The following is a 24320-nucleotide window of genomic DNA, read 5'->3' as shown; positions in this document are numbered from 1 at the left end:
AGGGCAACCAGAATGATCAAGGGGATGGAGCGACTCCCTTACGAGGAAAGGTTGCAGCATTTGGGGCTTTTTAGTTTAGAGAAAAGGCGGGTCAGAGGAGACATGATAGAAGTGTATAAAATTATGCATGGCATTGAGAAAGTGGATAGAGAAAAGTTCTTCTCCCTCTCTCATAATACTAGAACTCGTGGACATTCAAAGAAGCTGAATGTTGGAAGATTCAGGACAGACAAAAGGAAGTACTTCTTTACTCAGCGCATAGTTAAACTATGGAATTTGCTCCCACAAGATGCGGTAATGGCCACCAGCTTGGATGGCTTTAAAAGAAGATTAGACAAATTCATGGAGGACAGGGCTATCAATGGCTACTAGCCGTGATGGCTGTGCTCTGCCACCCTAGTCAGAGGCAGCATGCTTCTGAAAACCAGTTGCCGGAAGCCTCAGGAGGGGAGAGTGTTCTTGCACTTGGGTCCTGCTTGCGGGCTTCCCCCAGGCACCTGGTTGGCCACTGTAAGAACAGGATGCTAGACTAGATGGGCCACTGGCCTGATCCAGCAGGCTCTTCTTATGTTCTTTAACAGATTGCTACCACTTTCCCCTGTCACACACCTAAGTGTTAAGCCAATATTCAGATCCAGTTTATTGTGCCTTTGTTTTAGAAGTACAAATAGATCCTTTTTTTTTTTGCAGCACTATACAACAGAGGTCCATATATTTTGGGTGGATGGCTACCAAGTTCTAGGACTCCTAAGACTTTGGCCCTCTCAATGGGGGCAGGGGAAGCCTTATCTTGATGTACCTCGGAAACTCAGCACAACTGTGAAGATGATTCCCCAAATCTCCTCCCAACTCCAAGCTTGGGGACAGGGAGGAAAGCGGCACGCTACAGTTCTGAGGCATTCAAAGTGCCTTTCAAGTTGAAACATGGAATAACCCTTGCCCTCCCCTGGAACTTGGAGCTGGGGAGATTGGAAGTGTAACATTCCTGTAAGTTTAATGTACTCCAGACACAGACAGGCCTCTGCCCTCCTCCCAAGCATGGAGTTTGTGGGTTACCATAGTTGTGCTTCCGAAGACCTTCAAAGCACAGTGTGATTGCTGGGATGATTCCACAGAGTGTTTTCCCCAGCTCCAAACTTCGATGAGGGCTGGGGCTCATCATGCTCACCAGAGAGGGGAGGTACATCCCAGTAGTGTACTTGTAAACCCTTAATCCACAAGTAGTGAGTTCAGTAGTGTATCCAGCTTTCATTATGCCAGTTGCTGAGATTTACAGATAGGCAGACTGCTGTTGCGCTCAGGTCCTGCATGCAGGCTTCCTGCAGGCATTTGGTTGGCCACTGTGAGAACAGAACACTGGACTAGATGTGCCTCTGGCCTGATCTAGCAAGTTCTTCTAATGTTCTTGTTCAAGTTCATAAAGAACAAAAAGCAGACCTGTCAGTCTTGATCGCTGCAGAAATCATTTTGAATGCACATGGACAGTGGTTGGTGATACTTTCCAAAAGAAGAGAGAACAGGGCTTATAGTAGACAAAGAGTGGGGCTTGAGCGCTCTACACTATTTGTGCCTCTCATCTCCTACCCAAAGGAGAATTAAGCGAAACACATCCATCTGTTTAATACAAAGAATTAATTCTGTTCGGCAAATAATTTGATACACTTTATAACAGGTTATATATCTATAGACTTCTGTGCTGGACACTGGCACCTGTTTGGGCTAGTCCAAACCCCCAGTTCCTTAACTGAAAAACATTACCTTCTTCAAATCCCGCAGAGCCACACCAAGACGGTCATTTTCCACCCCAGTATTGCCAAGCTGGGATCTCAGATGCTTTACGTCACCCTGGAGCTCCTCAACGGTCTGAGTCAGGAGGGCCTCTTTAGAAGCCGTTTCTCTGAGGAGACACTCTTCTCGGCTCTCCCCATCAGCTGCTGCCCGTTTGTGGCTGCTGTGAGACTCTGCCAAAGCCTGGGCAAGACAGAAGGAAGCAGGAGATTATGGCTAGGAGCACACTGCCCAACCTGGGCACATGCTAAGGAATCCTTGTCCATGGCAAAGTGAGAGAATCCTTCACTCACTTCTTTCATGTGGACCAGCTCCATGCGTAGCACCTCTAACTGGCCTTCCAGCTCACCACAGCGTTGCTTGAGCTCACCATTCTCCTCCAGTACAGCCAGTCCATATTGCGCTGCCTGGACCTTCTCTTGGGTTGCCTCCTGCAGCTCAGCCACCAGCCGCTCCACCTCTGCTTGAAGCTTCACTGGATCCTGAGCCATGGAGGCTGCTGGCATACTGCCTCTGCCCAATGAGAGATAAAGGTCTGCTAGGAGACAGGAAATACACGTGAAAGCAAGGAAGAGAAAGCCATTAGACATCTCTACCCAATAGTCAGAGCTGCCAGTCAGTCCTCTTTTAAATCCCACAAAGGGAATCCCCTGCACAGTTGGGTTTTATCTCCCCTGCTCACTCCAAACTCAGATATGCTAATGGTGCTTCAGACCAGGTGAATCTTAGGGTATTCTCAAACTACCACTCAACAAGGGCGAGTAACAATGTTCTCCAGGCAAACCTAATTTACTAATCAATTTGCCCTATGATACAGAAAGAGACAGACATGTGGGTAGGCAAGGGTTAGTTTGTGGGTGACCCACCGAAGACAGAGAGTGCATCAGGCCAAAGACTCAGATCATATGTGCATGAGCCAGGAATAATCAAGTGCTTAAGGATACACACAAATGAAGACACATACTAAGAGTTCTGGCCCCCACCAATCTGATCAACCCCACCCCAGATACATTTAGAGCTGGGTAGAGTGTTACTGCTCTGGGAAGCATTTGACAAGGAGAACAGCTGAGATGTTAGCCTCAGGGACCAAGGCATAAAATATTTATTTACCGAGAGTTTTAATCCACTAGCTCAGCGTGCAGGCACAACTACTTGAAAGTCCGTTAATATATATGTTTTATAATGCAACAGTAGCAGTTAGGCCAATACTGTGCCAAACATGGATGTATAATTGCACACAGATGTTAATAGTCCCCAGTCCAGCAGTTGCATCCCACCCTTTCTCCCAGGACTACAAGTATGGCATAACTGATGGCAAAGGAGGAATCAAATGAAAGAATAATAGGGCCACTGAGAGGCAAATTCAGCCTGCCCTCAAATTATAGGTAATAAGAGCTCCCCTGCTCAGAGTATATGCGGCTGAATAAAATGCCTTGCATGCTTCTGGAGGAGATGCTGGCCTTGATGGATCTCTGGAGAGAAGGAAGTCTAAAGATGTAGTAATTGAGAACATCTTAATGCACAGCCCTATTTAGGAACATGCCTCATGCAGCATACTAAGAGGCTGCTATTAGCAGACCGTGCCGGCTGCAACAGGACAAAGGAGGAAGCTGCTTTTTAAGGATGTAGGGGTCCAAGTTGTTTCAGGGTTTTATACGTTAGGCAAAACTAGTATCTCCTCTATGGGAGTCTCTTAAAAAATGACTTGCATGAGTAGATCAAGATCCATCTAGTACAACTTTCTGTTTCCTTTGAAAAACTGAGAAGCCAAGAGTGAAAGCAATGACCATGCTTTACATAGTCATATTACCTATGATGAGAGTTGTAGTTGCAACGACAACTAGGGACCCAAGGATGAAGAACTACTGGTATCCAGTGCAGTAATGCACATGCCCCTAGAAAGAAATTGGGAACTGACTAATTAGGATGAATTCCAGCACAAAATTGGATATATTGCTTCTGTACATGGAGGATTCATTTAGGAATATGCAAGTTTTCAGCTTGTATCTTTTTAATGACCAAATCCTCATTCAACTCAATGGGCTGCTGAAAGGATAAGCCTGTACATTGCATCAATGCCCTGAGCTCTGCATGGGACAGGTGGAATTTAAAAAAAGATGTAAAGTTAATGTTACTGTTTCATAACAGCTATGTGATTTGTGCTTAGTTAAAGCATCTTCATTGTACTCAGAGTGTTAATGCTTTAACAATATTTGACAAGGCAACTGACCAATTGTTTTTGACTGGTCAGACATCCAACACTAAGCTATCTGTTCTGACCTGGAAGCTCTGCACCCCAAATGCCATGCCCTCCAGTTTTTTAAAAAAAACCTGTTCTCCATTTCCTAACATTAACAAGACTTCTAAAGGACGTTACTAAGTAACTCCATCAGAGAATGGTTCCGCACAGGCTTGTAAATACCTACTTGCCTAGGAAAGTAAAAGTTGCTAGCAGGAAAAGTGAAATATTGCAAAGGCAGAGAGGGGATCCAGCCCTCCCTTCACAAGCCAGAACACCCTGACACACTGGTTTAACCCTTTCTGCCCATCCAGACTACTCCCAGAATTATTCTTCAGCTGAGGGTCAAGCCACTCAAACCTGGACAAGCAACATCCGAGAGGCTAGAGGTATACGTAGAACATTAATTGGCTTAGGAGGCAGATGGGAGAGGAGTCTCTCCAGAAACCAAAACTTTTAGAACCAGTCCAGCTCCAGAAGTACCCAAGGAGCCAAATACTATGGTTCCCGATCACAGGAAATTAAGCAGACAGGAATGGAGATTGTCGAAGAATACAAAGAGATGCAAAAATGGAAATGGATTGCCTTCAAGTCAATTCCAACTTATGGTGACCCTATGAATAGGGTTTTCATGGTAAGCAGTATTCAGAGGTGGTTTACCATTGTCTTCCTCTGAGGCTGGGAGGCAGTGACTGGACCAAGGTCACCCAGTGAGCTTCATGGCTATTTGGGGATTTGAACCCTGATCTCCTAGGTTGTAGTCCAACACTCTAACCACTCACTGCCACACACTAACCAAGACTGCCACTTAGTAAATGTTCTACAGAAAAAAACAGCTCGTTTCAGCAAACAAAGAATCTTATGGCACCTTAAAAATGAATATTTATTTATTTAAAATATTTCTATCTTGCCCTTCTACCCCACAATGGGGCACTTACAATAAAATCACACACATACATAATAATCAGTCCCTCTCAAAGGCTCTCCGGGACAAGATAGTTTTTATAAGTTTCCAGAAAACCATCAGAGACGGAGCAGAACAGGGTTCTTGAGGCAGTGAATTCCAAAGCCTAGGCCACAACTGAAAAGGCTCTCGCGCGCGTGCCTGTCAGTCTGACATCTTTAATTCCAGGCACGCAGAGGAGACCAGAGACAGATGATCTTAAATGAGTTGCTGAAGGAGTTGCACTGGTTGCCGGTTATTTTCTGGGCCCAATTCAAGGTGTTGGTTTTGACCTTTAAAACCCTACACGGTCTCGGCCCAGTTTATCTGAAAGAGCGCCTCCAAGCTTCATCAATGATGCTGCGCAACAAGATCAGCCTCAGAAGGCCGCCTCTCTATCCCACCAGTTAAAACAGCTAGACTGGTGAGGACTAGGGAGAGGGCTTTCTCTATTGTGGCTCCTACTCTGTGGAATTCCCTGCCAAACGATCTCTGTCATGCCCCCGCTACGATGAGCTTCCGCCAGGCCTTGAAGACCTGGCTCTTCAGACAGGCTTTTGGGGTGAGCTAGGTTATTACTACTGTTGAGATTTTAATGTTTTAATATATTTGTATGTTTTTATTTTGTACGTCGCCCAGAGTTGCTGGACAACCAGCCAGATGGGTGAATAATAAATCTAATAAATAAATAAATCCAGGGCAGGAGCATATGGGCACAAGCGGTCCTTCAGATACACTGGCCCCAGGCTGTTGAGGGCTTTAAAGGTCAAAAACAGCCATTTGAATTGGGCCCGGAAACAAACTGGGAGCCAGTGGAGTCGGTAAAGCACAGGGGTAATATGCTCCCTGCGCCTAATAAGGTTATCACACCCCCTTCAGTGGGTTGTAGGGGGAAAGCAGAATCTGCTCCCTTCAGAAAACAAGAACTAGACTTCTGCTCTTGCAGTAACCTTCAGAAAAGCTGAAAACAATTTCTGCTTTCACAGGAAGAAAGACTTCTCCTTTTACAGCAAGAGGGATGACATAAAAGCCGACCAGCCCCCATTTGACTTCGCTCCAGTCCAATGAAGAGTTACAGATCAGAGCTCCACCTCTAGGTCTGTCAACAACTAACAATATTACTTAAGACAATGTTACTCAAACAGAGGCCTAATCCTCATCAAGGTAGGAAGGTTGTGTCAAGGCTGTAACAATCCAGACTGCAGATGAGGGCCTACCAGACAGAATACTCCTCCATACAAAATATTCCCTCCGCAAAAAAAAAAAAATGTCAGGGAGATTGGTTCTAGCCTTGGTTGGTTCAACAGCTTAGTTTTAAGTGAAAGAATGAACTGTATGGAGGAACATTCTGTCATATGTTCCGGCACCTGCAGTCTCAATTGGTACAGCCCCCCTGACACAACCTTACCACCTCTGTGAGAAGTAGGCCACAGCTGAATGTATGAGACAGGCAGGAAGAGGGACTTAGTGAAAATATTGAAACCCAAAGTTAACAAGTACAAGGCAAGAAGCAACAGGAGTCAAGATTCTGGCAATCAAGATGCAACAGGTCTGAAGAAATTATCCCCTAAACTGTCACAATAGGAGAGGGAAGATTTCAGAATATCCTGTCTTGGAGGAGACACCATACCTACACTCCTTGCTCTCCAGAAGAATCAATATTTTCTACAATCACTAATCCCACTTCACCCAAGAATGTGCTTTGGAACAATAGTCAAAGTAACTAATCCAGATCAAGCCATTTTGAACCTTGACTTAATATCTGCTTCATAATACAGAAGATTGCTGCCTCACACTCTGTATCAAGTAATGGAAAATTAATATCCACTCTTACCTCTGTTCCAAGCTGCAAGAACATATCAGAATCTGTTCTTCAGACAACAAAAACAGATGTCTTCCTTTCCTCATCTCCCCACCCCCTGCTTTGTGTAACATCTTGCCTGATGAAGAATTTCAAGGAACTCAACTCACTATATTGTGACATTTTGGTTGGTCGTAATAAAAGGTACTGCTCAACTGTGGATTTTGAGTTTTTTTCTTATAGACCACCACTTAATTATTTGTTTGCTGTTTATAAATTTTAAAAGAGGTGGAAAACACCATCCTGTTACCTGATTGGCTACTTAGAAAGGTGCTTTACAATAACAAAAGCAAGTAAAAATTGATGTCACCTCCTTTAACTCATCAGGAAAAGAATGCCCTCCACCCAAAAAAAGCCTTGGTCAAATACATTAATAAAGAAGCATGTGATTATAACTTTGGGGTTTAATCTAGGTTGATCTGGAAGTTTAAGGGTTTTTTTGCTTTTAGCATAAGGAGATCAGACTAGGTGCACCGAGGCCTGCGGTCTTTCTTTCCCAGATACACAGGCGCTCACCCAGTCTCCAGCACCAAAATCTTACCCTCACCTCGTCTTTCAGGAAAGGGGCGTGGTCAATCTACTCCAATAGCAGCAGCCCATTCAGCGCGGAAAGAACTTCTTAGAAACTCAGCTAAGGTCAATGTTTAGATTTTCCATTACAGGCGGGGTCTACGTCGCACTTTTCTTTTTTCACATATAACGCTCACACGGACAGACTCCAGCTCGCGAGGCCGGCGGCAAGCACTAAACTCCAGGGACCAGCCGCGCCAGGCACCGCCACTAACGGACGATTCATCCTCATTATTCCTTTCCCCCCTCCCCCTTTATAAGTCTCGCTTCTTCCCCCTTCCCGGACGTTTGAAATTCCTCGCGCGCCTAAATGACTCTGTCTTCTCTATTATAGCTGATAGAGCGAAGAACAACTATTTGATTGGTCTCTCAGGCTACTCGAGGGTACGCACTACAGTTCTAATTGGCCGGTCTTTTCTCAGAATCTTGTGATAGGCTTGGGAGGGGGGAACTATACGGAACACTCCTTTGCCGTCAGCTTCTCAAAACTACGCCCCTCCTGTCTTCTGTTTGGCTAGATCCTCTGCAGGCCACGCCCATTGTTCTATTACTAGGACCCGCCTTCTAACTAACGGAAAGACCTTTTCCCGCCCCTCTTCTTGCAGCTAACTCCTTTCTGGTTCAGTTTTCTCGTGTCACGCTTTTCTAACGGTCAACGGGAGAGGGCAAGGGTATACATTGACTGACATGTTTATAGGCCAATGAGAATGCACTTTCAACAGAAAATCTTCAGCGACAGGTTTAGAAACCACCCTAATGCTCCCGCCCTCCAAAATCTACGAGGTGAGGGAGGGCTGGGAAGTTTAGGAGATTAGATAATAATTGTTTACAGTCCCGTGGGTCCACTGTCTTCAAAGGCGAGGGAAGGGGGTCCTTTTTCATTCTCCAAGGTGGCTACTCATCCTCTGTTGGGGATAACAAACAAGCAAAATAAGGCATAGTGTCTGCTCCTTGAGATGCACACCCAAAGAGACACACTCCAGCCCAGTGCTTGATGGGGTAGGAGGCTAGAGGGGGTTGTTTTAAAGAAGCCGACAGTGGTGATTGTTAACCAGTACGTACTGCTAATATACCATTTATATTATTAATTTATGCTTACAATTTTATAATTTATATTCCCATCAGTACATTTTCCAGAAGCCTGTTGTGGCCAACACAACAAATAATTTTGCAGAACCACCAAGTAAATTTCCTACAGCTTACGTTTTTACATAGAAACAGAAGCTGCCCTAACCTGACATAGACCATTAGTTGATCTAGTACAGTGTTACTAGATGGGCAGTGACTCTCCAGGATTTCAGAGAGGTCTCTCCCAGCCCAAGCTGGAGATGCCTGGGATTCAATCCGGGATCTTTTGTATGCAATGCATCTGCTCTATTACTGATCCATGGGCCTTCCTCTTTATATAGTTTCTCTTCTCTTCCTTTTCTGTATCGTGTTCCCTTTCATAGCTTACTAGTTCTTTAATTTATTTTTTTTCCATCTAAAGTTCTGCAGTCCTCCAACTCCAATCTCTTAGTAACCTTAGACTAAAGGTTAAATCTGTTGTCTCACACCTCTGTTGTTTTTCTTAGGTAGCACATTATCTATGGAACTCATTGCCTCCAGGTATTCCTGCACAGATCTACCCCACAAACTCCTAAACTCATCCTCTAAATTAAATTGCTTTGCAACCAGACGAATGACACTATCTGGCGACCGTGCAACCCTCATCAATCTTTTTAGCTGCATAACAGGAACAGCCTGCTCTAACTTGACTAAGCCCAAACCTCCATCTTTGTTCGTGACATAAAATAGACTCAAACACATCGACATGGGCAGATGTAACCATTTTTTAACCTCTAACCTAATCACATCATCAACCTTCCTTAACATCATTTTTGCAAGCTCAGTATGATCACACAAGTACAATACCCACGGGATCATATAAACCTGCAGCAACTTAACCTTCTGAGATGGTTTCAACTTTGCCCTACTTATCCTATCCAACCATATATTCACATCCTCATCCACAATATACTTGCAAACACCAATCCAAGGATCAATTCTCACTCCAAGGTACTTCCCAACATCTCCAGGCGAAATCATATGAATAGCCTCCAAACCAATAGACCAGGGCAAACAGTTGTTGACAACATAAGAGTCCCTAGTTGGCTGGATGAAAAAAACATGACATTTCTTCGATTGAACCCAAAGACCAGTTAACCTGCAAAACTTATCAACAATCCCAAGCTTTTTAACCATCTTCCTGTAACTATCGCTAAGAATTGCCAGATCATCAGCAAAGGCTAGAGACGTAAGCCCCCAATCATTCCCTCGAACTCCGGCATCTTCAGCCTCCAAACTAACTAAAAGTGGGTCCATAGCTAAATTAAACAAAAGGGGTGACAAAGGGTCCCCCTGCTTAACTCCAACCTGCAGGTAGATTTTATCCGTGTCCCGACCTCCTATACTAAAATGGGTACTAGCGTTATTATATGCATCCATGATTATACCAATCATGTGCATATCCATCCCTCTCAATTTAAGGACTTCCATGATATGCTCATGGGAAACTGAATCAAAAGCTTTAGCAATATCAATAAGCACTACACCTACCTCCTTCTTCTTCACTTTAGCTTCCTCAATTATGGTCTTCATAAGCCATAGATTTTCCGAGCACCCCGCAGCAGATATAAAGCCGCGCTGTCTCTGGCTTATGGGACAGGCCTTCTGTATCCTCAGCGTCAGAATCTTAGAGAAGAGCCTCAAGACAACTGAGGAAATAGTTAAGGGCCTCCAATTACCGATGTCCTTTAGCTCTTTTTCATTAGTCGACTTTGGTATCAAGGTAGACCTGCTGCCCTTAACCACCTCTGGAATAATTCCAGTGACCAACCATAGATTAAATAGCTCTTTCAAGATAACCCCCTTATCCTTAGCTATTAAATCAGTAACCCTGATCCCATCAGGTCCTGATGCCGTTGTTTTACTCATTGCCTTCCTATGATATACAATTTCATGCTCACTTATCAATTCCTCAAACATCTTGTTATCCGTTCCCGCACTAGGAACAAAAGCTCCCAGCATCTTAAAGCTTGATTTGGCTTCCCATTTGTCCTTAAACGTCTTAAAAACATCCTCAAGGGGCAAACCACACTTAACAGCATAACGTTGGTCAAGAACGTACGATGCTAACTCAGACCTATTAGTCCTAAATTTGACCTGCATCTGCTTATACGTGAATCTCCTATTCGCTCTTCGTTCCATCCACTTTTTACTTCTACCATTAGACCTCCTACCCCTCTTCCTTTTATTTATTTATTTATTTATTTATTAAACTTATATACCGCCCGACTAGCAATAGCTCTCTGGGCAGTGAACATAAATACAATAAAATACAGGAAAATACAAAAGCATCACAATCTAAAATCAAACTTCACAATCTAAAAACTGCATAACTAAAATCAAATTACAAACATTACCATCATTAACAAAAAATTAAAATGCCTTGGAGAAGAGAAAGGTTTTAACTTGGCGCCGAAAGGATGATAGGGTTGGCGCCAAGCGCACCTCCTCGGGGAGACTATTCCATAGTTCGGGGGCCACCACTGAGAAGGCCCTTGATCTTGTCACCACCCTCCGGGCCTCCCTATGGGTCGGGACCCGGAGGAGGGCCTTCATAGCAGACTGTAGTGTACGAGCCGGTTCATAACGGGAGAGGCGTTCCGACAGATATCGTGGTCCCGCGCCGTATAAGGCTTTGTAGGTTAATACCAACACTTTGAATCTAGCCCGGAAGCGTATTGGAAGCCAGTGCAAGCAGGCCAAAACAGGTGTTATATGGTCCGATCGCTTCGTTCTTGTTAGCAGTCTGGCCGCCACATTTTGCACTAGCTGTAGCTTCCGAACCGTCTTCAGAGGTAGCCCTACGTAGAGCGCATTACAGTAATCCAAATAATAACTGTTATCTCTTTCCTTCCCCTCTTATCCCGTGCCCCAGTCGAACCTATTCTGCCCAACACTAACACAGACACCTGGTTTACTTTAAGTCTAATAAATTCCTCATTACCTAGCCAGTGGACAAGACTGTCCCTGATATTCCCATCCTTAATTTCATTGCGAGCCAAAATATCTTTAATGTAGCTCTTATAATACTTCTCCAGATCCTGAACCGCGCCAAACCTATCTTCCTTCATATACGTTTCCTCACCCTCCGCCGCATCTACATCATCCACACCAACTCCAATCTCCTCAACTCTACGTCTATCCTCCTTTCCCTTAAGCAACCTCCTCTTATCCGAGATTTGTTTGGTCATCTTTGTAGTAAGTTCTAAATTAATTGCTTTATTAATAAATTTCTCATCGCTATATTTCTCACAAAGCAATCTTAACTGATGCTCCTCCTCCTGCGACCAAACACTACCTCTCCCTTGACCACTTAAACCTACCTTCTCACTATTCCTCTTTAAACCCTCAATCCTCTCGTTGTTACGTACCTCCGGATGGGCATGCCTCTTATGCTGAGACAACCCAGATTTACTGCCAAAGCCCTGCTTACACACTTCACAACTAAATGGCTCCTTTTTCACCACTTCAATTCTACCGTTACACTTAGGACTACATTATCTCCAAGTTATGTTCCAACTCTTAACATTATTTGATTGTGGTTTAGCCCAGAGCCCAACTTCCTTAGTTCCATAAGTACAAATACTCAGGAGTACAAATACTCAGGTGACCACATAATACATCTGATTAAAAAGGCCCATGAAACGCATGATGGTTTACAGTAGGGGTGGGGAACTAGATTTTTCCGGAAGGGTAGATCTTTATCTCTCCCACCCCTATGGGCCTGTCAATTATGTGACATCACACTGACATCCGGTGATTTTTTCAAACCATGCAAGGCAAAGGTGCAGTACACAGCACTTTGCAAGTCCCAATGATCAGGGATTGTCAGAGCTTGCAAAAGTGCTGGTAATCAAATTGGGAAGGCCTATTGGGCTTAATTAGGCCCATGGGTTTTTAGGTTTCCAACTGCTGGTTTGCAAAGTGTGACACAAAAGATAGGTTCCTTCCCTGAGGATTTGACAACTTAAACTTCATTATGTGGGAAGTAACCAAAGGAAGGAAGATAGAGGCGATGTTCAATAGGAAAATAATATACAATCAGTTTATTTATATGTACTTAGGCTTAAATGTTCTAGAGGTTGTCAATGAGGATAAGGCAAAGACTGGTTGCCTTTTGAAAGACTAAATAGGGCAGTCTTACAGCTTATAACAAAATAATCCATTAAAAACAATGGATTGTCCATATCTAGCTTCCAACCTTTTTGGGGACACATTTACTTTAAATCGGGTTCACAAACCGTGGTCCATGGACAGCTTCATTTAGGTGGTCTGCGCCATGTCTGTAAAAATAGAATTAAAAAATCACACAACATCCAGCACAGTTGCGTTACAATAGCTACAACAGGCAAAGTAATGATTAAGTGGTCCACCAAGACTCTCAGCAATTTTCAAGTGGTCCAAAGGAGAGTTTGGGAACCACCATTTTAAAATAAATAAATGGTGGCAAGGGTGGGTTGGCTGCTTGTCCAAAATATATTATTATTTACTCTAGATGAATGGATCAGCAGCTAGCATTTTTGGTCAGGAGTAGAATCTCATTTTGAGGGCTATCCTATATTTTGTTTTTTACATCTTACCTACCATGTAATTTGTTTTTGCTTCAATTTCAATTACAATTGCTTCAATTACAATTTCAAAAAGTTGTGAATGTGACACGGGTTTGATTTTGCCTTCTCCCTTCACAAATGCCAATTTAAGATGTGTGATTTATATGATTGTGTATTTGAAGAAAACATGAATAGAGACCTTGCTATATTATATATATTGTTCAGTACATTTTTGAATGTTGGTGTCCTATTGGCAGAAAGCAAAAGTCAACTACTATGAAAGATGAAAATTCAGGCAAAACTAGATGCTACCCCCTCAAAAAAAAAAAAAAATGCAGGGCAGCGAGTTTCTCCTCTTTCCCTCGGTAAAACTTTGCTTTGTCCTGGCAACATCGTGCTTCTGTTTTCTTCCCACCAGCAGACAATAATGGGAAGGACAGGACAACATGTCTGGATATGACTAATTTTTACTACACATTACAGAAGGGGTGGGAAGAAACTCAAAATGGAGACATAATTTTTTAACATCTAGGGGAACAGCTGGCAGCATGGGAACTGGGGAAGACCTGCCCTGGGAGTGAGTACTTGAGCATCTGAGTGCTTACTTGCTCACTCCTCTGGGTTGCAGTCTCTGGAGACAGCTGAGGTCCCTGGTAATTACTGCAAGGACTGGGACCAGGGCTGGCACCAAAGGATGGCCAGGTTAGGCCCTGGCTGAGGGCCCCTGCAGCCCAAAGAGGCCCCTGAAGGCCCTGTCCTTAGGGTGTGGGGGTAGCACTCCCCTTCCGCGATCCTGCCACAGATTGCAAAGACAAAGCTCCCAGCCCCCACCAGACCATGTGAGCCTGTGGTGCGAGGCCACTCCACCTACCTCTCCTCCCTTTCTGTGAATGCTGTACATGCTGCGCGCACAGCTGCCATCAACCAAGATGGCAGCAGAAGCTTCGCTAAGGGGCTGATGCCCCAACCATCATCTTGATTGATGGCAGGGATGTGCATGCACGCAGCATAGTGTGCATGCATGCCATCAACAAAGATGGTGGTGGGGGTATCAGCCCCTTAGTGAAGCCTCCGCCACCATCTTGGTTGATGGGAGTGACCTGTGTGCCCAGTGCTCAGGGCATTCACAGAAAGAGAGAAGAGGCAGGTGGAGCAGTCCCTCCTGGTCTGGGGTAGGGGTTGGAGCGGGGGGCCTGGGGCAGGCTGGTGCCCTGCAGGGATGGTGGAAAGATTAAGACGGTCCACCTCCAGAGACTAATGGAATCCACTGCATTCCTGAATGCCTTGGGGGAGTTCCTTGTAGATAGAGCAGGTGTCCCTGTTGAAGCCCTTGTCACACTGTGGAACAACAAGGTGTGTTGGGCTCTTGACACAGTTGCCCCTGAGCACCCTCTCTGGCATTATGGAGCCTGGTTTGCACTTTGGTACACTAGTAACCTAAGAACAAAGAACAGGCTGGACAATGGCTAGAGCACAAGTGGTAAAAGACATGCTGTGAGGCTGATCGGGCATGAGTAAAACATCATAACCGTGCCTAATGTATGGCGGTGAGGGTGGCAAAGAAAGCCCACTTCTCTGCCACCATTGCATCCTGAAGTAGCCATCCAGTGGAGCTTTTCCATATTGTCAGGGGTCTTTTGCCATCAACTCCAGGAAATGGAGTTTTAGAATGTTCGGAGGCCCACTGCTAATTGTTTGCAAAGGACTTTGATGGTAAGGTTGCTCGCCTCCGTAGCAATCTTGATGCCCCTTCCACATCTAGTATAGTCCCCAGGGAGGTGTCCAGTACAACATCTGCTGCAACTATTTGGAATCAATTTCAGTTGATGCGGCCTGGTGACATGAACAAGGTGCTTGTGATTATGAGGCCAGCAACGTGTTCTCTTGACCCTTGTCCTTCTTGGCTTATTAAAGCTTGCAGAGGGGGGTTGACCTAATGGATCCGTGTTGTGGTCAATGCGTCATTGTGGAGGGTGTGGTTCCAGTCACCCTGAAAGAGGTGGTGATCCAACCGCTCCTGAAAAGGCTCACCCTGGACCCATTGGTTCATGACAACTACCGCCTGGTTGCAAATGCCCCCTTTTTAGGTAAGGTGATCAAGAAGGTTGTGGCACAGCAATTGCAAGTACTCTTCGATGAAACAGATTGTCTTGACCCATTCCAATCTGGGTTCAGGCTTGGTCATGGGACTGAATCGGCCTTGGTCGCCTTGACGGATGACCTTCATCGGGAGAAGGACAGGGGGAGTGTGACCCTGTTATTCTTACTTGATCTCTCAGTGGCTTTTGATACTATTGACCATGGTATCCTTCTGAACCAACTTGGTGAGATGGGTCTCAGAGGCACTGTTTTACAGTGGTTCTGATCCTATATTCAGGGTCATTTTCAGAGAATAGCATTGGGTGATTGTCTTTTGGGGCCCCAGCAGTTGTGCTGTGGGGTGCCATAGGGTATCACCTTGTCCCCCATGGTGTTTAACACCTATATGAAGCCCTTGGAAGTGGTCACCAGGAGATCTGGGGAAGGTGTCATTAGTACGCTGATGATACCCAGCTCTATTTCTCCATAACATCTGAATCGGGAGAGGCCGTGCAAGCCCTGGACTGGTGCATGGACTTGGTGGTGGTCTGGATGAGGGCCAATAAATTGAGTCTGAATCCTAGCAAGATGGAGGCATTGTGTGTTGGTGGTTCCCGAGTACAGATAATTGGTCAGTTGCCTGCTTTGGCTGGGGTCGTACTCCCTATGAAAGGGGAGGTCCATAGACTGGGGGTGCTCCTGGATCCATTTTTGTCACTAGAGGCACAGGTGACCTTAGTGGCTAGGAATGCCTTTTACCAGCTGCGCCCGTTTCTGGACCAGAATAGCCTGACCACTGTTGTCCATGCACTGGTAACCTCCAGGTTGGACTACTGTAATGTACTCTATGTGGGGCTGCCCTTGAGGTTGGTCCAGAAACTGCAGCTGGTGCAAAATGTGGCAGCGAGGCTGCTCACTGGGGCAGGATATCGCCAACATGTCACCCTGCTGCTGAAATAATTGCACTGGCTGCCCATTTGCTACCAGGCTAAGTTCAAGGTTCTTGTTTTGGTGTACAAACCCTGTACAGCTTGGGGCCAGGATACCTGAAAGACCATCTTATCCCTTATATACCCAGTCGATCACTGTGCTCTGCAGGTGAGGGCCTCCTGCAGATACCATCTTATCAGGAGGTCCATTTCACACAACATAGAAGTGGACCTTTAGTGTAGTGGCACTTACCCTTTGGAATCCCCTCCCCTTAAATATTAGACAGGCGCCATTTCTGTTATCTTTTCGGTGCCTACTGAAGACCTTCTCTTTCAACAAGCCTTTTAAGTTGAGACCTTATCCAAGTCTGCATCTGTGTTGGAACTGCTTTTTAAGACGCTTTTAAAGCTTTTTAAAAAAATGTTTTTAATATATTTTAAAGTCTGTTTTTGTGATGTTTTATAGTGGGTTTTTTTTGCTGCCCTGGGTTCCTACTGGGAGAAAGGGTGGGATATTTTATTATTATTATTATAGTTCTGCCTTTAGCTAGCATACACACGCACACATGCATGCACTTTCCTTAATAAGCTTTCCTCTCTGCCTATTTCACTTCCTCTCACTGAAGAGATACAAGTTATCTACAAAGTTAACAACTGAGAACTTGCTGTTTTATTGACTTACTAAATGAACGCTGTTGAATAGCAGGTATAGTACATATAAAACAGGAAAATTGTCATGTTCATTTCTGGCAGGAGATGGCAGAATTAATATCATACAATAGGAACTTTAGGCAACTGCATTTCTATGAGATCCAGTTGCATTTCTGCAGGCAAGAACTAATTATGTGTCAATACTTCCTGGCAGGAAACAGCCCAGGGAACATCTACTCAGCATAGCCCTGGAATGTCAGGCCCAAGAGAGAAAAGCCAAATAGGGTAGGAGCCAGGCACAAGAGTAGGTGTCAACAGCTTCAGGTAAGACAAGCACTCTTTGGTCGACACACAATTGCCGGGAAGCTTTTGAGCTCAATTGATATGAGGGTAGTTTAAGAGCCGAGTACAACAGTTTAGTGATGGAGAAGAAGGAGGGGGAAAACTGTAACTTGGACAGTTTTTAAAGTTTCATTCTTACTCAGAACAAGGTCAAGGCCCACGAAGGAAATGCTAGCAGCAATTCTGTCCAAACTGAAAAGCAGTTAGACAATTTGTTCTTCAAAAACTCATTTTCCATAACACCATCATCCCTTCCCTCCATCCTGAAGTATCAATAGTATCAGTTGGCAAAGGTGCTCTTTACAGCTACTATGAAGTTCTTTGCACTGATCCCATAAAGATCTAGGAGCTCAGCTGGTTTTCCACTTTGAGGCACACCTGATGCAGCCAGGATCTGGAATAAGATACCAGGTCCTCCCAAGACAGCTGCTGCCACAGCTTCACCAATACCCCCCAGAGAGGCAGAGAGAGTAATGAATGTCAACTGGGATCCTCTTTCTAGATCACGCTTGGTTCTGCCGTATTAATTTCACACTTTCAAACTAGCAATTGTTCTGGGTTGCAAAGGCAACATATATACTTCTCCATGAACTCAACTCCTGTCAAGAAGTATGTGCCTGTCTTCCAAGAGCATTTGTACTTCCAGCCTACTTTCTTGTGCAAGTCATGTGAAAAGCAGGTTTGTCCTCTTGCTTAGCCCCCAGAATTCATGAGGAGTTAGAGAGCTTGTATAATTCCTTTTAACTGTACAATAAAAACTTTTGGTTGCTTATAGGGTGTCTACACCTAGTCTGCTGTGCTGGCTTTCCTGGGAGGAGGCTGTGAATACAGACACCATGGCCATTGCTTCTTATCCTAGGATAAACCTCTATTTGGCTTAAGAAAGCAGGGATAAGTGAAAGTATAAGTTATGAGGTACTACAAGGTTTTCTTAGGAGCACATGTGACTGGCAAGCTAACTAGGAGCTGTCCATGGGCCAGAGTCAATGATTGGCAAGCCAACTGGGAGCTGTTCATTGGCCATATTTAATGTGTAGATCATTAATTATGTGTTCCAGATGTACACTTTCCCCCTACAGTGAAGAAGGGTGCCCTCTAATGGCTTGTTCCTCCCACTTGCTGCAATAGGCAGGGCTATGCAAATTTGACTTGGAAGAGCGTTCTTGTGTGAGAGAGAGTCTCCTCCCAATTCTGGCCCTGCCTAGCTTCAAATGTCAGGATTCTGATAGAGCTCTGTCAAACTTTCTATAAAAACTGATCTATTTTCTCCCTGCTCTCCTTTCCATTGCTGGGAGGCTAGTTGGGGTGGGAAGAGTGCCCCCCACCATAAAAAAAGAGAAAGAGAAAGATTATATTTACAAACAGACCACTGCAAAGTTATTAATCATATCATGAGTGTGACAGCAGCCATGTCCCCCATCCGAGGAGCAGAAGACATCCTTGTGCTGTTAATGGACTGTTTGAAGCAACTCTTAGAGAGGGACTGAGGTAGGCACAAGTGAGGGATTGCCTCCTAGGTATCATGAGTCCAGGGTGCAAAGTTCACCCACAGTGGTGGGACTGGGACCTGGCCAAGCCCAAGGAGAAATGGCTTTGAGAAGAAGTGTGGGGTATAAATTTAATAAATAATAACAATTAGCTCAAACATATGCAGATGCTTATCCACTCTGTCTAAAGAACACAAAACACCTGAGATTGGGGCACCAGGAGTTAAGTATGGAGAACCAAGTGTCACTCAGCAGGGATTGCTTCCTCCATCACTACACCATTGATGGAAAATCCCCACAACCCAGGTTTTGTTGAGAGATCCGGTAGGTTCTTGTTAAGGACCGGGGGGGGGGGGAGAGAACATAGCCTTTTTATTGCAGTTTATACTTTAAAAATTGCTGGGCACTTTTAAGAGTCTAGCCATATTCCAATGGTAACATTTGTACAACTGGCAATATTCCAGTGCTAACACTTGTATAACTGGCAATTGTTGAAGGAAAATCTCTTATAAAAAATACCAAGATGGGTCAGAATTCACTGGGATAGGTTCTCTTCACAAGCATTCTGTGCTGGGTCACACAGCCACAATCTGCATTCCACAGTCATTTTGAAGCAGCCATATTGAATAAACTGCTTACCCTCGTTGTAGTGATCCTCAGCAGTGATGATACAGCCTCCAGTGACTCTGGCATTGGATATTATGGTGGCAGCATCCAAGGGTTTGATTGTAAAGGGGTAAATTACCTGGATATTAATGTCTAAGAGGAAGCAAAGGGCTTATAGGAAGGAGCAGAGAACTGCATAAAAAAACAGGTGAGGTCAATATCCTGACCTCCTGCAAGATTCCAGCATTCCATTACCTTGTTTAACCAGCTCATCAGCAGCTGCTAAGGACTCAAGCAGTGTGACACCTGCTCCAATAATGGTAACCTTGTCAGCATTACTCTTATGTACAACCTATAAAAGACACAGATAAGAGACACTCAATATGCAGAGAATGACTGGTCAGCTAACATACTAATGCAATATTTTATAGCAATGAAACCATGCCCCACAACAAGAAGAGTACTAGTAGTGGGAGACTCCCTACTGCGTGGGATCGAAACCCAAGTATGCTGAGAAGATCCGTGGACTCGCCAGGTATGCTGTCTACCAGGAGGACGGATTAGAGATGTGACGGAAGGGTTGCCATCACTCATCAAGCCCACCGACAGGTATCCCTTTCTCCTCATCCATGTGGGAACAAATGATACTGCCATATGATGCTATGAAGAAATCACATCAGACTTTGAAGCTCTGGGAAGGAAACTCAAGGACTTTGGGGCCCAGATAGTTTTTTCATCCATCCTTCCAGTACTTAGAAGAGGAGTAGAAAGGGAAAGAAAAATACTCCGTGTGAATGAATAACTACAAAGGTGGTGTCAATGTGAGAGATTTAGATTCTGGGACCATGAGCTATGCTTCCTGGAAGATAGACTGCTGGCAAGTGATGGGTTGCATCTCACAAGGACTGGGAAGAATGTGTTTGGCCACAGCATGGAGAAGTTCATCAGGAGGGCTTTAAACTGAATCCTAAGGGGGAGAGAGATGTAAACTTGGTGGTAACGACTAATGAAGGCTTGTGCACAGTAATGGGAACAGAGAGATCGGCTCTAATAGGGCCCAGTAACAGTCCTCAGAAAAATGTAGTAAGGAAACCAAGCCATAAATCACATGGTCTTCATTGTCTGTATACTAATGCGCAGAGCATGGGAAACAAGCAGGATGAACTTGCTCTTAATACAGGAGGGTAATTACGACTTGATAGGTATAACTGAAACTTGGTGGGATGACTCCAAGGACTAGAATACAGCAATTGAAGGATATAACTTGTTCAAAAAGAACAGAAGGAATAAAAAGGGAGGTAGAGTTGCGCTATATGTTAGAAATATATATCCCTGCACAGAAATACAGGAATATGAGCTTGGTAGCTCCACCGAGAGCATCTGGATTAAAATTAATGGGGAAAGTAATAAAAGGAGTGTGGTGCTTGGAGTCTACTACCGACCACCCAATCAAGGAGAAGACAAGAATGTAACTTTTGAAAAGCAAATTGCCAATGTTTTGAGGAGGCATGATGTAGTAGTTATGGGGGACTTCAATTATCCCAATATCTGTTGGGAGACAAATTCTGCCAAACACAGCCCCTCCAAGAAATTTCTGACTTGTGCTGGAGATAACTTTATCCTACAGAAAGTGGAGGAAGCAACCAGAAGATCAGCTATCCTGGATTTGATTCTAACCAATAGAGATGATTTGGTGGATGAAGTGGCAGTTACAAGAACTCACACCATACTTGAATTCTTGATTTTAACAGAAGCAAAAGCTGAGAGTAGCCATACACGCACCCTGGACTTCAGGAAAGCTGATTTTAATAAACTCATAAGAACATAAGAACATAAGAAGAGCCTGCTGGATCAGGCCAGTGGCCCATCTAGTCCAGCATCCTGTTCTCACAGTGGCCAACCAGGTGCCTGGGGGAAGCCCGCAAGCAGGACCCGAGTGCAAGAACACTCTCCCCTCCTGAGGCTTCCGGCAACTGGTTTTCAGAAGCATGCTGCCTCTGACTAGGGTGGCAGAGCACAGCCATCATGGCTAGTAGCCATTGATAGCCCTGTCCTCCATGAATTTGTCTAATCTTCTTTTAAAGCCGTCCAAGCTGGTGGCCATTACTGCATCTTGTGGGAGCAAATTCCATAGTTTAACTATGCGCTGAGTAAAGAAGTACTTCCTTTTGTCTGTCCTGAATCTTCCAACATTCAGCTTCTTTGAATGTCCACGAGTTCTAGTATTATGAGAGAGGGAGAAGAACTTTTCTCTATCCACTTTCTCAATGCCATGCATAATTTTATACACTTCTATCATGTCTCCTCTGACCCGCTTTTTCTCTAAACTAAAAAGCCCCAAATGCTGCAACCTTTCCTCGTAAGGGAGTCGCTCCATCCCCTTGATCATTCTGGTTGCCCTCTTCTGAACCTTTTCCAACTCTAGAATATCCTTTTTGAGATGAGGCAACCAGAACTGTACACAGTATTCCAAATGCGGCCGCACCATAGATTTATACAATGGCATTATGATATCGGCTGTTTTATTTTCAATACCTTTCCTAATTATCGCTAGCATGGAATTTGCCTTTTTCACAGCTGCCGCACACTGGGTCGACATTTTCATCGTGCTGTCCACTACAACCCCGAGGTCTCTCTCCTGGTCGGTCACCGCCAGTTCAGACCCCATGAGCGTATATGTGAAATTAAGATTTTTTGATCCAATATGCATAATTTTACACTTGTTTATATTGAATTGCATTTGCCATTTTTCCGCCCATTCACTCAGTTTGGAGAGGTCTTTTTGGAGCTCTTCGCAATCCCTTTTTGTTTTAACAACCCTGAACAATTTAGTGTCATCAGCAAACTTGGCCACTTCACTGCTCACTCCTAATTCTAGGTCATTAATGAACAAGTTGAAAAGTACAGGTCCCAATACCGATCCTTGAGGGACTCCACTTTCTACAGCCCTCCATTGGGAGAACTGTCCGTTTATTCCTACTCTCTGCTTTCTGCTTCTTAACCAATTTCTTATCCACAAGAGGACCTCTCCTCTTATTCCATGACTGCTAAGCTTCCTCAGAAGTCTTTGGTGAGGTACCTTGTCAAACGCTTTTTGAAAGTCTAAGTACACTATGTCCACTGGATCACCTCTATCTATATGCTTGTTGACACTCTCAAAGAATTCTAATAGGTTACTGAGACAGGACTTTCCCTTGCAGAAGCCATGCTGGCTCTGCTTCAGCAAGGCTTGTTCTTCTATGTGCTTAGTTAATCTAGCTTTAATAATACTTTCTACCAGTTTTCCAGGGACAGAAGTTAAGCTAACTGGCCTGTAATTTCCGGGATCCCCTCTGGATCCCTTTTTGAAGATTGGCGTTACATTTGCCACTTTCCAGTCCTCAGGCACGGAGGAGGACCCACTGGTCCAGCACTGGTTAGGCATCTTTAATACTGCATCCAGTTCTGGTCTCTGCACTTCAAGAAGGATGCAGACAAACTGGAACAGATTCAGAGAAGGGCAACAAGGATGATCAGGGGACTGGAAACAAAGCCCTGTGAGGAGAGACTGAAAGAACTGGGCATGTTTAGCCTGTAGAAGAGAAGATTGAGGGGAGATATGATAGCACTCTTCAAGTACATGAAAGGTTGTCACATAGAGGAGGGACGGGATCTCTTCTCGATCGTCCCAGAGTGCAGGACATGGAATAATGGGCTCAAGTTGCAGGAAGCCAGATTTCAACTGGACATCAGGAAAAACGTCCTAACTGTTAGAGCCATACGATAATGGAACCAATTACCTAGAGAGGTAGTGGGACACTGGAGGCATTCAAGAGGCAGCTGGACAGCCATCTGTCGGGAATGCCTTGATTTGGATTCCTGCATTGAGCAGGGGGTTGGACTTGATGGCCTTATAGGCCCCTTCCAACTCTACTGTTCTATTATTCTGATTCTATAACAACCTTTGGCTCTCCAGATAGTTCTAGACTACAACTACCAGCATGCCTGAGTAGTGGCCCATGCTGGCTGGGGCTGATGGGAGTCCAGCCACATCTGGAAGGCCACAGGTTAGCCATCCCTGTTCTATAGAGATACAAATGGCCCATTCAAGCTACAGCTGCTCTTTAGTGGAAAGCAAAAATCCTATCTGAACCAAAAAGAGGGATGCTTGTTCAATATCAGACTGTAAGTCAGAGGGGGGAGCTAGATTTGGCCAGTGGGCCAGGTTCTTATCTCCCCTAACCCTTGTGGGGTCACCCACCTGTCATTCAGCTGGCATCGCAACAACATCAGATAAGGGGTGCTTTGAACCCCCACCAGTCAGCTGATTGGCAGTGCTTCAATGAGCTGAGTAGGGCTATTTGCAACAGACCCCTGCAGAAATGTGGGACAGCTGATAGGTGCTCAGTTCAAGTTCACTTTTTCTGCAGGGGTGGCTGCAAATAGTACAGCCAATCCTAGGGAGCTTGAACTGAGCATCTATCAGCTGATCAGGTGTTGGATGGGTGGGCATTGTTTGGGGAAAACAGCCTCGCAGGTCAAACTGGGACCCTTCCAAGCCAAATAGGGACCACAGGCTGGAGGTTCCCACCCCTGTTGTAAGCCGTCTTCCGAAGGTGAGCTGAGAGCTTTTTGCACTTTATTCTTATACTACAGTTGCCACCTAGTAGAGGCTTCCATATATAATACACAAATTGAATACCACACCCATACAGGCACGAAGCTGGGTCACCAAGATGATAAATCATAAGCAGTTATCAAGGCCCTTTACCAGTTTTACTTGCTGCAGTAGCAAAATGCCAGTGTCGCATATTTCTGCTTCCTAGGTGGCTTTTGTGCGGAAAGCTAAGACAGCTTTTAAAAAAGCAAAACAGTGTGGATCTCATGGTCTCAAGTAGAATATTCTGGGCCCCAACTTAGATGAAACCTACTTTAATGTCAGCCTGAACACAACCTCTCTATTATTCTGTGAGAGCTAGCCAAATTATCTAATACTTTATCTCTATAGCAGAAAACAGCTGAAACATGACTCTAAGCTTACTTGGGGAGATTTTATGGCTATGCAACACCTCTGGCCTACCAGAGCAACTTCATGACTAGATGGTCAAGTAATGTCAGTTCTCTGCCATCTAGTGGTAGATACATGTATAACTCAGTGATGCAAGTATTCCTGTGTACTCTTTTTGGCC

The 24320-nt window shown here is 44.7% G+C and overlaps 2 protein-coding genes across 9 annotated transcripts in view; both read right to left on the bottom strand.

The window, feature by feature from the left end:
• The window catches only part of LOC133379191 (protein bicaudal D homolog 2-like), a 39080-nt gene extending 19806 nt beyond the window's left edge, over nt 1-19274 (bottom strand). Inside the window, exons 1-5 of one of the 8 annotated variants that reach the window (XM_061613957.1) lie at nt 19186-19274; nt 12750-12791; nt 3599-3683; nt 2082-2301; nt 1759-1971 (exon numbers count right to left, since the gene is read on the bottom strand). In XM_061613957.1, the coding sequence (XP_061469941.1) occupies nt 1759-1971; nt 2082-2301; nt 3599-3683; nt 12750-12771 (540 nt within the window). In that variant the 5' untranslated portion in view covers nt 12772-12791; nt 19186-19274. The other 7 variants (XM_061613958.1, XM_061613963.1, XM_061613961.1 and 4 more) reach the window with 7 other exon arrangements.
• Nucleotides 17340-24320, bottom strand: part of TKTL1 (transketolase like 1) — a 21472-nt gene continuing 14491 nt past the window's right edge. The window contains 3 exon segments of the mRNA XM_061621640.1: nt 17340-17514; nt 19188-19305; nt 19408-19504. Of these exon segments, the coding sequence (XP_061477624.1) occupies nt 17340-17514; nt 19188-19305; nt 19408-19504 (390 nt within the window).

This window comes from Rhineura floridana, chromosome 3 (assembly GCF_030035675.1).
Source record: "Rhineura floridana isolate rRhiFlo1 chromosome 3, rRhiFlo1.hap2, whole genome shotgun sequence".
In the NCBI taxonomy this organism is placed as follows: domain Eukaryota; kingdom Metazoa; phylum Chordata; class Lepidosauria; order Squamata; family Rhineuridae; genus Rhineura; species Rhineura floridana.
This window is presented reverse-complemented; position numbering and strand designations above follow the sequence as displayed.